This window comes from Rhinopithecus bieti, unplaced genomic scaffold (genome assembly GCF_001698545.2).
Source record: "Rhinopithecus bieti isolate Rb0 unplaced genomic scaffold, ASM169854v2 scaffold_56975, whole genome shotgun sequence".
NCBI classification, from domain to species: domain Eukaryota; kingdom Metazoa; phylum Chordata; class Mammalia; order Primates; family Cercopithecidae; genus Rhinopithecus; species Rhinopithecus bieti.
Window position 1 is genome coordinate 244,538 of NW_016823127.1, and position 14,671 is coordinate 259,208.

The 14,671-nt window shown below is 54.1% G+C and overlaps 1 protein-coding gene across 1 annotated transcript in view; it reads left to right on the plus strand.

Moving 5' to 3' along the window:
• The window catches only part of NPTXR (neuronal pentraxin receptor), a 38,781-nt gene that overhangs the window by 5,977 nt on the left and 18,133 nt on the right, over nt 1-14,671 (plus strand). Inside the window, exon 2 of the mRNA XM_017861257.1 lies at nt 3,242-4,268. Within this exon, the coding sequence (XP_017716746.1) occupies nt 3,242-4,268 (1,027 nt within the window). The remainder of the gene's footprint in view (nt 1-3,241; nt 4,269-14,671) is intronic.

Genomic DNA, 14,671 nt, shown 5'->3' on the forward strand with positions numbered 1-14,671 from the left:
GAGGTGGCGGGCGCCTGTAGTCCTAGCTACTCGGGAGGCTGAGGCAGGAGAATGGCGTGAACCCGGGAGGCGGAGCTTGCAGTGAGCTGAGATCTGGCCACTGCACTCCAGCCTGGGCGACAGAGCAAGACTCAGTCTCAAAAAAAAAAAAAAAAAAAAGAAAAAAAAAATACAAAAATTAGCTGGGCATGGTGGTGTGCACCTATAGTCCCAGCTACTTGGGAGGCTGAGGCAAGAGAATCGCTTGAACCTGCGAGGCAGAGGTTCCAGTGAGCTGAGATCACGCCACTGCACTGCAGCCTGGGTTGCAGAGCGAGATCCTGTCTCAAAAATAAAAAATAAAAAATAAAATCATTCTAGGGGATCAACAGACCAGTTTAAACAAGATTTGACTCCAGCCTCTGGACCCATTTATCCAAACTGTCCCCAAAGTCTCAGGGGGCAGCTCAGGTTAAGGAATCAGACCCACTCCCTTCCCGGAGCCTGTAAATCTCTACATGGCCCCCACCTTCCTGTCCAGCTTCCTCCCTCCCCTACATCTCACTCTGCTCTAGCCGGACTCTGTTCCTTCTGTTCCTGAAACATACCACTCTCCTTTCTGCCCCAGGGCCTTTGCACTAGCTGTTCCCTCTGCCTAGAATACACCATCTTTCCCCAGACTTCTGCATGGCTGTTTTCCCGGGTCATTTAGGTCTGACCACCTTATAAATACTGCCCACCTCCCAATTCCCCACTTCCCACTTCCTGTAACTTTCTATAACATCACTTTAAGACTCTTCTTTGTCATTCTCATCATTATTGGAAATTAACTTGTTTACTTAGCTATTCATTTGTTTACTGCCTGCCTCCCCACTGGAATACAAACTGTGTGAGCGTGTCTTGTTCCCAGCTTTCCCCAGGCTTGGCACTATGCCTGGCACAATGTAGGTCTCAAAACATATTTTCTAAAACGAATTCCTATATTTGTTATATATGGCAGAATTCCCTTAGCCTAAGAATGGAATGAAAGTGAAGAAATTAAAAAAAAAAAAAAAAAAAAAAACTAGGAGTCATGACAATTCAGAGGGAAAATATAGGAACTATTCCAGTTTTAGGGAAGTTCCCCCAAGAATACTTCTCTGACCATCCCTTGAGGAATCCTGTGTTAGGATTAAGGGGGGTTCTCTCCCAAGACCTAGGAGAAATGGGCTTTGGGACCTCTCTGTCCTCTCCTCCTTCCTCTGCCTGCAGCAGCGGCATTACGAAACTAGTTCAGCAAACATTCACCGAGAAGCTTCCCTGAGCAGGCTTCATGCTGAATGCTGGGGATAGAGATGGGTCAAGGAAGAAGGGAGAGGTCGGGCGCCATGGCTCATGCCTGTGATCCCAACACTTTGGGAGGCCAAGGCAGGTGGATCACCTGAGGTCAGGAGTTCGAGACCAGCCTGGCCAACATGTTGAAACTCCATCTCTACTAAAAATACAAAAATTAGCTGGGCGTGGTGGTGAGCACCTGTAGTCCCAGCTACTTGGGAGGCTGAGGCAGGAGAATTGCTTGAATCTGTGAGGCAGAGGTTCCAGTGAACTGAGATCACGCCACTGCACTGCAGCCTGGATGACAGAGTGAGACTCAGTCTCAAAAAAATAAAAATAAATAAAGTCATTTTAGGGGATCAACAGACCAGTTTGAACAAGATTTGACTCCAGCCTCTGGACCCATTTATCCAATCTGTCCCCAAAGTCTCAGGGGGCCGCTCAGGTAAAGGTGGCACCATTTGGTGCCCAAGTCACAGTGGCTCTGCTGCTCTTGGCATCTCCTGTCCTTCCCTGGACTTTCTATGACAGTTTCTCTGGAGATGCTATCTCTGTGCTTCTGTCTTCACAGCACACGTGTAGATATACCAGGAGTCCCGATGCCTCATGCATCCCCAGGACTTTAGCAGGGCCTACCGCTGGCCTTTGCCTTCCAAGAGCCCAGCCCATTTCTCTGTCCATGAGACGTTTCCTCCAAGCCCAGCTGCCTGCACTGGGTTTTGAGGTCACAGCTTCAGTGAGTGCCAGCACACATCCACGCACACATAGCACTCGGGTTCCTGGCATGCAGCGCTTGTGTTTGCTTCTCTCCTCTTTCACAACTCAGGTATGGATGAAAATCCCTGGCTCCTAGAGATGGGTGAGCAGAGTGGACATCATCCTAACGTGTGTGGAGGGAGGTGGAGCACGTGTGCCTGGGAACACTGGACAAAATCTCAGTGGCTGGAGAGTGTCTCCCAGGGCTGTGGCCTCCTGGGAAACATTCTGGTCTCTCCGCACCACCAGTGCTATGTGAAGTCCACTTGAAACCACAGTGGTAGCTGTGGTGGTCCAGAGATCCTGGTTTGCTCCTTCACTTCAAGTCAAAAATGCAGGCTTGGAAGAGAGACAGGGCTGGGAATAATCACAGCCCTCCCAGCGCCCTTCCAGCCCTGGGAATCCATATTGGTCAGGAAAGGCCTCATGGAAAATTGGAGCTGGAGATAAATTGTGGAGGATAGTAGGATTGTTTTTTTAAGTTTTTAATTGCAAAGTTAATTTTCTACAAAATATATATAGACATTTTTGACAGGAGAAAGTAAAACGCTCCTCCGCCACCCCCACAGCACAGCCCACTCCCATTCCTGCTGTTCCTTCTGGGCCTGGTCCACATGCCCACCAGGCACGTGGCATCGCTTGCCAACGAAGGCAGACTGCAGTGGGGGGCGGGGGAGCGTTCTCTGGACCTGTGATGCTCTAAGCCCCCAAGGATTCAGAGAGAATTTCCATCACCCTCTGAGATCACAGGAAGATTTTGTAATGAGGGTGGTGGGGAGTGAACTCTGCTCCTTCAGAACGTTGCAGGTCGGGGTGATGGGCAGATGGCCACAGTATAAACAGAAGTTAGGTCAAAATCCGTGCCTCCCCCCAACCCCCAACACTGGCCTCTTCTCCTCTAACCGCTCCCACTCTAGCCCCATCCACAGTCTGGTCCAGTGAAACGTGCCTGAGCTCGCAGGCGGCTCCAACGCAGCCACCTGGTGACCTTGGACAGCGGCCTGACCTCCGGTGCCTCAGTTTCCTCATTTCTATTGTGAGCCTGTCCAGGGCGAGGCTCAATTGCGACCGAGCTTGTGGCGCCCCAGTGCAGAGCCCATCCCGGAAGAGAGCTCCCTCCTGGGTGGCTGTGAGCATAACCGGCTTGGGGAGGGGGCCAGAGCACCGGAGGGCTGGGATGGGGATTACCCAGGAGCCCCGCCGCGCGGCCCTCGGGTCACCGCCCCCTGCGCTGTGACCGCGACAAGATAAGGTCCCAGGCGCTGCCCTCGCTCCTCGCCGCATCCCCGGCGGCGCCCCAGCCCGGCGCCCCGGCACGGAACGGGTGCGGGGCTGGGCCAGGGGCCGGCCCTGGGGGATGCGAGTGGCGGGGCCGCCGCGCCCGCTCCCCTCCCGCCGCCTGCAGCCTTCTCTCCTCCGCCGCCCGGCTCAGAGCGCCGCAGCAGCGGCCGCCGCGACAGCTCAGCTCCGGCCTCCGGGCTCCAGCGCCTGCCCACTCGGCCCCGCCGCGCCAGGGCTCCGCGCCGACCCGCCGCCGCGCCCTGCCCGGGGGGGGGGGGGGCCTCGGGCGCCCCGCCCGCCGTCTCACGCTGAAAGTTCCTGGCGTCGCTGCTGGCCGCGGCATGCTGGCGTTCCTCGCGTGCCCCGCGTCATCTGCATCATCGCCAGCGTGCCCCTGGCGGCCAGCCCAAGCGCGAGCGCTGCCCGGCCGGCGCCGACAACGCCTCGGTCGCTCGGGCGCCGCGCGTTCCCGGGCCGCAGGCGGGAGCCTGAGCGCCGCTGCAGCGGAGCGGTGGCTCAGCCGGGCCCCCCGCGCTGCCCGGGGCACCCGGCCAGCGCGCATCCGCGTGCCGCCGGGCCCCTTGTTCACGCCGCTTCTTGTGCACGCCGCTTGGCGGCCGCCTGCCCGTCGGAGGGCAGCAGGGGGACGCGGGGGCCAGCTGCGCCGGGTGAGCGCGAAGAGGCTGCTGCTGCCTGCAGAACACGGCCGAGCAGCTGCGCAGACGGCGCTGCAGGCGGGGGCGCGCATCCCCGACCAGGACACCATCCGTGAGCTCACTGGCAAGCTGGGCCGCTGCGAGAGCGGCCTGCCGCGCGGCCTCCAGGGTGCGGGGCCCCGCCGCGACACCATGGCCGACGGGCCCTGGGACTCGCCTGCGCTCATCCTGGAGCTGGAGGACGCCGTGCGCGCCCTGCGGGACCGCATCGACCGCCTGGAGGTGAGCGCCGCGCGCCGTCGGGGGAGCCGCCCGGGTGGTGTGAGGGGCCGCCCGGCCGCGATCACCCCGCGGTCCCCGAGTCTCTGGTCTCCCGTCTGTATTCCGGGGACGATCGCGCCTTCCTCGCTGGCAAGGCGGGGGGATTCCGATAGGGAACGCGGGCAGGCGTCTGGCACGGTGACTGAGGCACAGGGGACGCGCCAGAAAGATTCGCTCCCCACCCTTTTCCCTCTCCAGGCACCTCTCTTAGCCTCAGTTTCTGTGTCTGTAAAATAGGTATAACAGTGTCCACCTGTAGTGGAAATGGAATCAAATGTAGGTGTGTGAAAATGCTTGGCACGTACTAGGACCTCATTAAATGTCCCTTTCATTTCCTTCTTTCGGACACCCCCGAATCAGCACAAGCTCCACCCTCACACTCTGGCCAGGAGATGGATGCGCTGTCCAAGGGACTCGGGGTCCTCCCCTCATTACACAGAGCCGGGAACAGAGTGCCCCATAAGACAAACCTGGGTGCCCCTCATCACTTCCCTACCCTGAATCTCCCACTCTGGCTCAGACTACGACCCAAACCGCAGGAGCTCAGGTGCCAGGCACCCAGCCTCACACACCTGGAAGCCCACAGCTCTTGGGTGGAAGCTGAATGGAGAACAAGGCCCCACTGAGCTCCTCCTCCTCCACTCACCTTTTCCAGGCTTTCCTGACTCAGGCTTGGGGCTCAGACACAAGGAGTCCAGCATGGAGGAACCCACTCTTGGCTGTCATGTGACCCTGGGCCAGTCATTTCCCCCCTGGAGTCCCATGGCCACCTTCCTCCCTGTAAGAATGAATTTGGGATTCCCAGAAGTGCAAGGGAGACAGACTGGGCAAGACAGACATCCGGGACACATTCACCACCCCAGCCATGGACTGACTTCCAGACCACAAGGAAGGGGGTTAAGCAACAAAATCAGAACTGCGGAAGGAAGAGGGAGAAAGAGGCCAAAGCCCGCGCTGCCCCCTCTGCTACCTCCACCCAGGTGGAGTGCATCAGGCAAGTTGGAGGGAGGAGAGAGGCAGAGAGTAAGTGCAGGGACCCCTTACCTCTGGGGCTGTTTAAGTTAAATCCTGGGCAAACAGCACAGGTGATGCCCACTCGCAAGACTGAGGATGTTGTGGTCCGACAGCCCTCCAGGATGCCTGTACTGGTGTCAGCACCCTCCCTACAGGGTGTCAGAGTGCAGCCAGGCAGCCATTGCAGCCAACCCCTCACCTTACAGATGAGAAAACTCAGCTCAGAAACGTCCTAAGAGGTTTGGCAGAGGCAGGAGAAAATCCAGGCCCATACCCACCTCTTCCCCCACTCCAGCTCTGGGGGATTTCTAGGATAAGAGAACCAAGAGCCGGAAAATAATCAGGAAAAAACTGAAAGTATGCAATGAAGGGAAGTCTTAGTTTTCTCACCTGTAAAATGGGGATAGTAATAGCACCTACCTCACTGGGATATTAGGAGGATTAAGTACTTTATATGAAAGGCCAAGAATAGTGTCTGGAACACAGGTATGTTCAGTCAATTTGAGTGATTGCTATTTTTATCATTAAGCTATAATATTACTCATTTTAAAAATACAGTCAAAACTCAAAATAGGAGCAAACAGGTTTTAGGCAACAGGTTTTAGTCATGTAAAAAACAATTTTTGACTTTCATTAACTAAACTTCCTCGTGCCTGCCATAGCCCCCCTCCCCACGCCCAGATGGCACAGGTGGCTCCTCCCACGTCTGGGGCTGGCAGGCTTGGACCTGCCTTGGACCTGTGCCCCCAGCACCTGCAGCACTTGGCAGGATGGCCTCCCTTCCGGTTAGCCCGCTGAGGTTGGGGGGATCCTGGCAGCTGGGATTTGGCAAGAGGTCAGCCTTCCAGGCTGGGGGAGCCCTGGCTTCCCCATGTATACTTTCTCCTCTTTTCTGAGTGCAGCAGCCACAGACAGAGAAGGGCAGGGGCCTGCTTGGCCACCAGGTCTCCCTTCTGAGTGTGGCAACAGCCACAGCTAGTCTTTTGGGGGCCTCTAGGAGGGGCTGGGGCTGGAGCTGGAGCCCAGCAGACACAGGGTGAGACCAATTGGCTCAGCGGAGTCCCATGCGCCCGTTAGCCACTGTCCAATCTCTCCCCTCTCTTCTCATTCAGTATCCTCAAAGTTCCCAGATTTTCAGCGTCTCCTTTCCCTCCCAGGATACACTGAAAGTGCTCTTGCTAATGTCCCCAAGATGATAAATGAGGACTTCTCAGTCCTTATCTTGGTGGAACCCTCTCTGACACCTGACCCTGCCTCTCATCCCCTCTTGCAGGTCTCCATGCCCTGGGCTTCCAGCCACCTCTCTCAGCACCCCTCCTCCTCCCTCTGTCTGCTGCCTCTGTCTCCCTGCAGGGTCCTCCTCCTTTAAGGGGTGCGCCTCTCTTGGCCCTCACTTTCCCTGGGTGCACTCAGCCACGCCCTGAGGCTTCCCACACCCATTCCACGGAGGGGCCCCAAACCAAAGCTCAGTGTCCAGCCCAGGTTTCCTTCCCAAGCTCCAGATTTGGCATCGACACATCGGCCTCCTGAGCATCTCCCTTTGGTTGTCCCATCAGCCCCTAACCGCACTGTGTTTCAGCTTGAACCGGGTACCTCCACGTGCCCTGAGAAACCATCCTTGGCCCCTCCCTCTCCCCCCAGTTCTTACTGGCCTCATCTCTGCACGCTTGCAGCAGCCTCATCTCTGGTCTCATGAGCACACGTTTCCCTCCATCCTTCTCCAGGCAGCCCCAAGGGTCTTCCTTAAGCCCACCATGGGACTCTCCTAGGGTGCAAACTCCTCAGTCCACTCCTAAGCTAGCACTTCGGATATGGTCCCCCCCTCCTGACCCCTCTCTCAGTTCATTCCTGCCTCTGCCTGGATCACCCCCAGCACATTCCTGCTCCTCATTTTAGAGTCTGCTCCAAGGACACCTCCTCTCAGGAGCCATCCCTGTTCACACTCTGTCCCCTTCCTATCCCCACCTGGGCTTCCATAATCGTCACACTTCCCTGCTGGTCCCCACCAGGCACATCCGTGCATCACCCCCCTCCTACAAAAGGGAAGGGAAGGTCTGATTGGCTTGTCCTCTCCCCAAAGCCTCAAGTGGGAGCCACATTTAAGGGCTTGGGGAAATGTCTTCTTTTCCATTTTTACTTGTGTTGTTATTGTTGTTCATTGAAATAAGTCAAAAGGTTTTGGGGAGAATACTGCATTCGATTGCGTCATTTTCTCCCTTTTTGCAGCCCCCTTTCGGTCCTTATCCATTTGCAGCCATTGTTTGAGAGCTGCTGTGTAATTACCATTTTAATGACGCCATAATATCCTGGGATTCATCTGCAGCTCCGCATCCATCAGTCACTTGACCGGCTCCTGTTACTGGAGATGTAGGTTGTTTCTAAATTATTTTTCTTCCAGATGTTCATTGCAGGATCCATTTCATGCAGAGAGCTGTTTGTTTGTTTGTTTTTAAGTCTGTTGATTTCTTTAGGCTGAATTCCCAGGAGTGGTATTACTGGGTACTGGGTACTGGGTCAGAGGATATCGACTTTTTTTTTTTTTTTTTTTTTTTTAAAGACAGACTCTAGTTCTGTCGCCCAGGCTGGAGTGCAGTGGTGCAATCTTGGCTCACTGCAACCTCCGCCTCCCATGTTCAAGCAATTCTCCTGCCTCAGCCTCCTGAGTAGCTGGGACTACAGGCATGTGCCACCACCACGCCCAGCTAATTCTTGTTTTTTTAGTAGAGACAGGGTTTTACCATGTTGGCCAGGCCGGTCTCAAACTCCTGATCTCAGGTAATCCGCCCGCCTCAGCCCCCCAACGTGCTGGAATTACAGGCGTGAGCCACTGCGCCTGGCCAATATTGACTTTTTATGGCTGAGGCCAGGAGCCACTTTCCAAGAGTTGGCCCACTGATGCGGCTACAGGCCATGCATGCATGTTCCCTGTTCCATTTTTGTGTCCAATTTAATGCATATATACAACGGAACTTCAAGATTAATTTCAACAGCATTTCTTTGGCATAAACCACATCCTTAACCCAGCCTGGCAAGCTGATTGCCTCCTCCCATCCTGGAGTGGGAGCCAAATAACCATTATAGCGAACGCTTACTGAGCACTTACTATGCGGCAGGCCCTGCTCATTATCTCATTTAATCCTCGTAAAATCTCTGTGAGGGAGGTACAAAGAAACCAAGGTTCAGAGAGGTTAAGGAACTGGCCCCAAGTCAGCAGTGGAGCCCACTGTCTGGCTCTAGAGCCCTCGTTCTTCATCATCAACTCTAGACCCATCTGGAGGGGTCAGATGTCACCCACCTTCGGGAGCGTGAGAAAGACAGGTGAGCTGGGCTCAGTGGCTCACACCTGTAATCCCAGCACTTTGGGAGGCCAAGGCGGGCGGATCACGAGGTCAGGAGATTGAGACCATCCTGGCTAACACAGTGAAACCCCGTCTCTACTAAAATACAAAAAATTAGCCGAGCGTGGTGGCGGGCACCTGTAGTCCCAGCTACTCAGGAGGCTGAGGCAGGAGAATGGTGTGAACCAGGGAGGCGGAGCTTGCAGTGAGCCGAGATTGTGCCACTGCACTCCAGCCTGGGCAACAGAGCGAGACTCTGTCTCAAAAAAAAAAAAAAAAAAAATAGACAGGTGAGGGCGGTACCTGTGCTAGTCACTGTCCTGGACCATTTCTGCCTCGGAACCCCAGAGTGAGAGGGGTGGAGGCCAGTCCTTAAGACTTGCCCTGCTGACCGGCTAGATAGCCAGGAGACTTGCTGCCAGACCTTCACTGCTACTGCTGCTGCTGCTGCTAATAACTAACACTTATTAGACACTTACTAGATACATATTAGCTTATTCAGTCTTCAGTCCTATGATGGAGGCTGTACGCATTCCCATCTTACAGATGAGCAAATAGAAGCTCAGAGAGAGTGCAGGACACAGACCTAGGCAAATCCCTGCCCCGCCCCCACCAGCTTCGGTTTCCCTCCGTACAACGAATGATGCAGCAGGCCAGATACTCCCTAAACACACTTCCAGCTCTAAAAAGTCTCTGAAATAGGTCAGGCGTGGTGGTTCACACCTGTAATCCCAGCACTTTGGAAGGCCGAGGCTGGCAGATCACTTGAGGTCAGGAGTTCAAGACCAACCTGGCCAACATGGCAAAACCCTGTCTCCACTAAAAAATACAAAAATTAGCCAAGTGTGGTGGCGTGTGCTTGTGGTCCCAGCTACTTGGGAAGCTGAGGCAGGAGAGTCGCTTGAACCCAGGAGGTGGAGGTTGCAGTGAGCCGAGACGGTGCCACTGCACTCCAGCCTGGGCAACAGAGCGAAACTCTGTCTCAAAAAATAAAATAAAATAAAATAAAATAAAAAATAAAATAGTCTCTGAAATAAAAAGGCTGGGAGGCACAGGCTTGAGTTCTTGCTGGTGACTTTAAACTAATCACATTCCCTCTCGGTGCCTTGGTTTTCTTATCTGTAAAACAGGCGGGAGGAGGAGCTAAGTACCAGCACTCTTAGGCTCTACATTCTGAGTTCTTGGGCAGATGGTTTCTAAATAGGGATTGTGTGCGGTGTGTGTTTATGGGGGTTACATGTGTGTGCCGCCCTCGAGCCCCTTCCACCCACTCCCAGAACTGTTTCCCCGGGAAATCTGCAGATAAACAGCGGCTTCGAGGATCTCTTGGTGTCTTCTCTAAATTCCATTGGTTGTCTTTGCTTTTCTCTGACTTTGCTGCCCATTCTAGAAGCTTCTGCCCAGTGGGCACTGGTTCCCCTGACCCTGCCTCTTTGGCAGTGAAGAGGGCTTGGGAGAAGGGAGTGGCTGCGGGCTGCCGAATGTGGAGAGAGGGCTTTTGCTATTGGGCTTTGGTTGGAGGATGTGGACCCACAATGTCCTCCCTCCCCCACAGTACCCCTTCCAGCCCCGAGAGAGCTGCAGTGTGGAACGTGGAATGTGTTCCTGGTACAGACTCCAGGGCCAGATCACCTGGGTGCAAATTCCAACTCAGTCACTTGAGAGTTCTGTGACCTTAGGCAAGGTGCTTAACTTTCTCAGCCTTAGTTTCCTGTCTGAAATGGAGATTTGAAAACCTGTCGGGGCTGGGCGCAGTGGCTCACGCCTGTAATCCCAGCACTTTGAGAAGCTGAGGCGAGTGGATCATGAGGTCAGGAGATCGAGACCATCCTGGCTAACACGGTGAAACCCCATCTCTACTAAAAATACAAAAAATTAGCTGAGCGTGGTGGTGGGCGCCTGTAGTCCCAGCTACTCGGGAGGCTGAGGCAGGAGAATGGCGTGAACCCAGGAGGCAGAGGTTGCAGTGACCGGAGATTGCACCACTGCACTCCAACCTGGGCAACAGAGCGAGACTCCATCTCAATAAATAAATAAAATAAAAAAGCCTGTGGGACTTGTTTATTTTGAGGTTTATCTTACATTCAAGATACATAAGAGGTCACAGATCTCACTTAAACAGACATAAATTGTAAGTGGACAGCTCAATGAAAATGTATGGATGGATACACCTGTGAAAGTGCCAGCCAGATCAGGAATTGGAACACTTTCAGCAGCCCCAGAAGGCTCCCTGGTTCCCCCAAAGACATTGGCCTTCCAAAGGCAACGGCTATTCTGGTTCCTATCACCACAGTCAGTTTTGCCTGTGTTTGGACTTCGTGCAAATGGACGCAGACAGCTGTGCACCCTTGCATCTGGTGATTTTTCATTCAGTGTCACGTCTGTAGCATCCAGCCTTGTTGCGTGTACCCACGGAGGATTGCCGTTTTCCTTGCCGTGCGGTGTTCCGTTGTGCCGACGAGCCTTAATTCATTTACCCATTTTTCTGTGGATGGACCTGTGGGTTGTTTCTGATTTACAAATAAGACTGCTGTAAACATTCTTAGGATATCTGTTGGTGGCTGTCAGCCCTCATTTCTCCCTGGATCGAGCCACAGGAGTGGGTTGCAAGAGGGGCATATATTTAGCGTCGAAAGGTACAGCCAAACATTTCCCCACAGTAGCTGGGAGAGTTTACACGCCCGCCCACGTGTAAACCTCGCCAAACTCGGTATGGTCATTTAAAAAACATTCCCGTTTCGGTGGGCGTGTAGTGCACTCACTGTGGTTTTAATTTGTATTGCTCTGATGATTCATGATGTTGAGCACCTTTTCTTATGTTTATTGGCCATTTTGTAAATCTTTGCCTGTAGGAGGTGGAATGAACTCAGAGGTCGGTGCTCCTCACAGAGTGAAGAAGGTGAGGCACAGGGCCGGGGGGGGCCTCTCCCCAGGACAGTCTTGGGCACATCATCCCGTGGAACTCTGGAGACAGGGATACAAGCAATCAACCCAAGGTGGGAGCACTTAGGTGCTTCCACAGCCCTTGTTTTCCTCCGGGGGAAGCTGAAGCTCAGAGAGGCTGAGGGACCTGCCCACAGCCACAGAGGCAGAGTCAAGACCAAGCCAGGATTTCTCACTGAAGTGGGCTATGGGTGGGGGACCTCCATCTGCTGAGGATTTTGGCTGGGTCCTAGAAGGCGTGTGGGCAGGCAGGACCTCAGCAGAACTCCCAGCTGGGCTTCTGGAAGCAGCAGCCTGACAGGAGGGACTTTTGAAGGGAGGAGCAAGGGACCTGGGGCCAGAGGGGTCTTTAGACAGGGTCTGGGGTCTCGGACCTGGGAGGTACGCGGCCAACCCCATCCGTGCTCCCTCTCCCTCATATTCCTCCCCGTTCGTCTTCTTTCCTTCAGCTCCAAAGTGTCATTAGGAGACCAGGATGATCAAAACCACCCTGTCCTTTGCCCACCACTCACCTGCTCCCCGCCTGGGTGGGAGGAGGTGGAGTCACCTGCTGGGCCTGTCCCTGGAGAGGAAGGCAGGGTGATAGCATGGGGTTTCTCTGAGAAGGCTTCCTGACCCCAAACTTCCACCCTGGCAAGAGCTGGTGGCCTGGCCATCCCAGAACAGCCTCTGCCTCACCGCCAGCTGGGAGCACCGCCACCTGCGGAACCATGGGGCCATATTTGCCTTTGGGGCCACAGCACCTGGCACTTGGCAAGAGGCAGCAGGGGTGAGCTCACCCTCTGCACCAGGCCTGTCAAGGATCTTACAATTGAATCCCACAAGAACTATGGGACTATTGCTCTCTCTGTTTTACAGATGAGGAAACTGAGGCTGAGAAAAGTTCAGAAGCTTGCCCAGCTCACTCAGCTGGCATTTCCACCCAGGCAGTCTGGCTCCAGGGCCTGCACCGTGATGCACTATGCTCTCCTGCTTCTCAACAATAGTGAAGGATAATAGTAATGGCGGCAACCACATACTGCCTCTTACGGTTGGCCACACTTCATATCTGTTCTTTCATTTTGTCATTATTTATATCCCCAAATGTAGTACTATTATTACACCCATTTTACAGATAAGATAACTGAGGGCCAGAGGAGTTAAGCAACTTGCCCAAGGCCACAGATCTAGTAAGCGAAGAGCTGAAAATGACGCTGGCCTAACGTGAGAGTTCACGTCCGCAACCACAACGGACGCCATGTTGCTGCAGCACACATGGATGGATGGATGGATGATGGATGGTTGGATGATGGATGGATGGATGGATGAGTGCTCTGCAGCCCTGCCAGAGAAACTCTCAGGGCCCTCTTCTCTCTATATAGAGCATCTCAGTTCAGGCATCAGGGAAGCTGCCATCTGGAGGGTGAGCAGGCACTGGGCAGAGGAGGGGTGGGGGCGGGAAGAATGTTCTTGGAGAAGGAACAGCGTGTGTGGAGGCCTTAGGGTGAGAAGGAGTTTGGGGCAGTTGAGCAGCAGAGGACTTTCAGTGGGCATGACCTAGGTCCTGTCTGGGTGAGGGCTGAAGCCAGGAGGACAGGGACTTGATTGGCAGGGAGAGGGGGCTGTGGAAGGATTTTAAGCAGGAGAGCAACGTGGCTGGATTTGCCTCTGGCTGCTGTGTGGAGGGTGGGAGTGGAAGCTGTGACCCGGTCCAGTGGACAGTAGCCAGGACTAGGGAGAAGCCTAGGAGCTGAGTGAAGCTCTGGGTGAGACGCAGGGTTAGATTCAACCATGAGAGACACCACTTTATGAAGCTCTGGGTAAGAGGCAGGGTTAGATTCAACCATGAGAGATGCCACTTTAGGATTGTTTTCTTGTTTTTAAAAGAAAATCATTGTCAAGTGTTTCAGATGGACAACAAGATATAAATACTACTACCCAGGTCCCTGCCCCGGCTCAAGAACCAAACATTTCCAATCAGCTGATCCCCATCCAGAGCCTCCCCAGTGCCAGCCACAATCACACACCCCCAAATGGCCACCACGGTCCTGAATGAGTGTTGACCACTCCCACGCATTTCTCATGCGTTGCACCTAGTCATGTGCCTTTTAACCACACAGCACATTGAGTTGAATGTTTTACAACTTTATATCGGTGATATCCAGCTGCTCTGTAACTTGCCTTTTCTCTCAATATAATTATGCAACAAAAACATTTCGGGCTGGAGATGGAGAAAGGTGAAGCCCTTCAAGAACTCTTTAAAGAATGTTAGTCACTGCCGGGCGTGGTGGCTCACGCTCGTAATCCCAACACTTTGGGAGGCCGAGGCAGGCAAATCACCTGAGGTCAGGAGTTTGAGACCAACCTGGCAAACATGGCGAAATCCCATCTCTACTAAAAATACAAAAATTAGCCGGGCGTGGTGGCAGGCACTTATAATCCCCTCTATTCTGGAGGCTGAGGCAGGAGAATCACTTGAACCTGGGGGGTGGAGGTTGCAGTGAGCCGAGATCACACCACTTCACTCCAGCCTGGGCAAAAGAAACTGCGTCACACACACACACAAAAATGTTAGTCATGACATTCATTGTAGACAGGCCTGTGATGCTTCCTATGCCTACTGCACACTAAGCGCTTTCTATCTATGAACTTGGTCAATCCTCACCACAATCCTATGAGATTTATTATTTTACCCTTTGGGGCCAATGGGGAAACTGAGGCATGGCACCCTTATATAACAAGGCCACTCAGCTGATGGAGCCCAGGTGTGAGCCCCAGCAGGACTCAGAACTCAGGGGATGGTTGGATGGGGGAGGTGAGAGGCCATGGTCCACACTGCTCCCCCTGAAGGCTGCTCACTTTCCACCTGGTCCTGCTGCCCCTGCAATCTGCCCCTGGAGAGGGAGGTGGGGTGGCAGGATGGGGTTTATCTGAGAAAGCTTCTTGACCCCAAACTCCAGCCCTGGCAAAACCTGGTGGTCTGGTCATCCCAGAATGGCCTCTGCCTCACCGCCAGCTGGGAGTACCACTGCCTGGGTGATCCTGGGCAGGGGCGGCTATGCAGAGGGTGGGACTCTGACCCTCAACAGA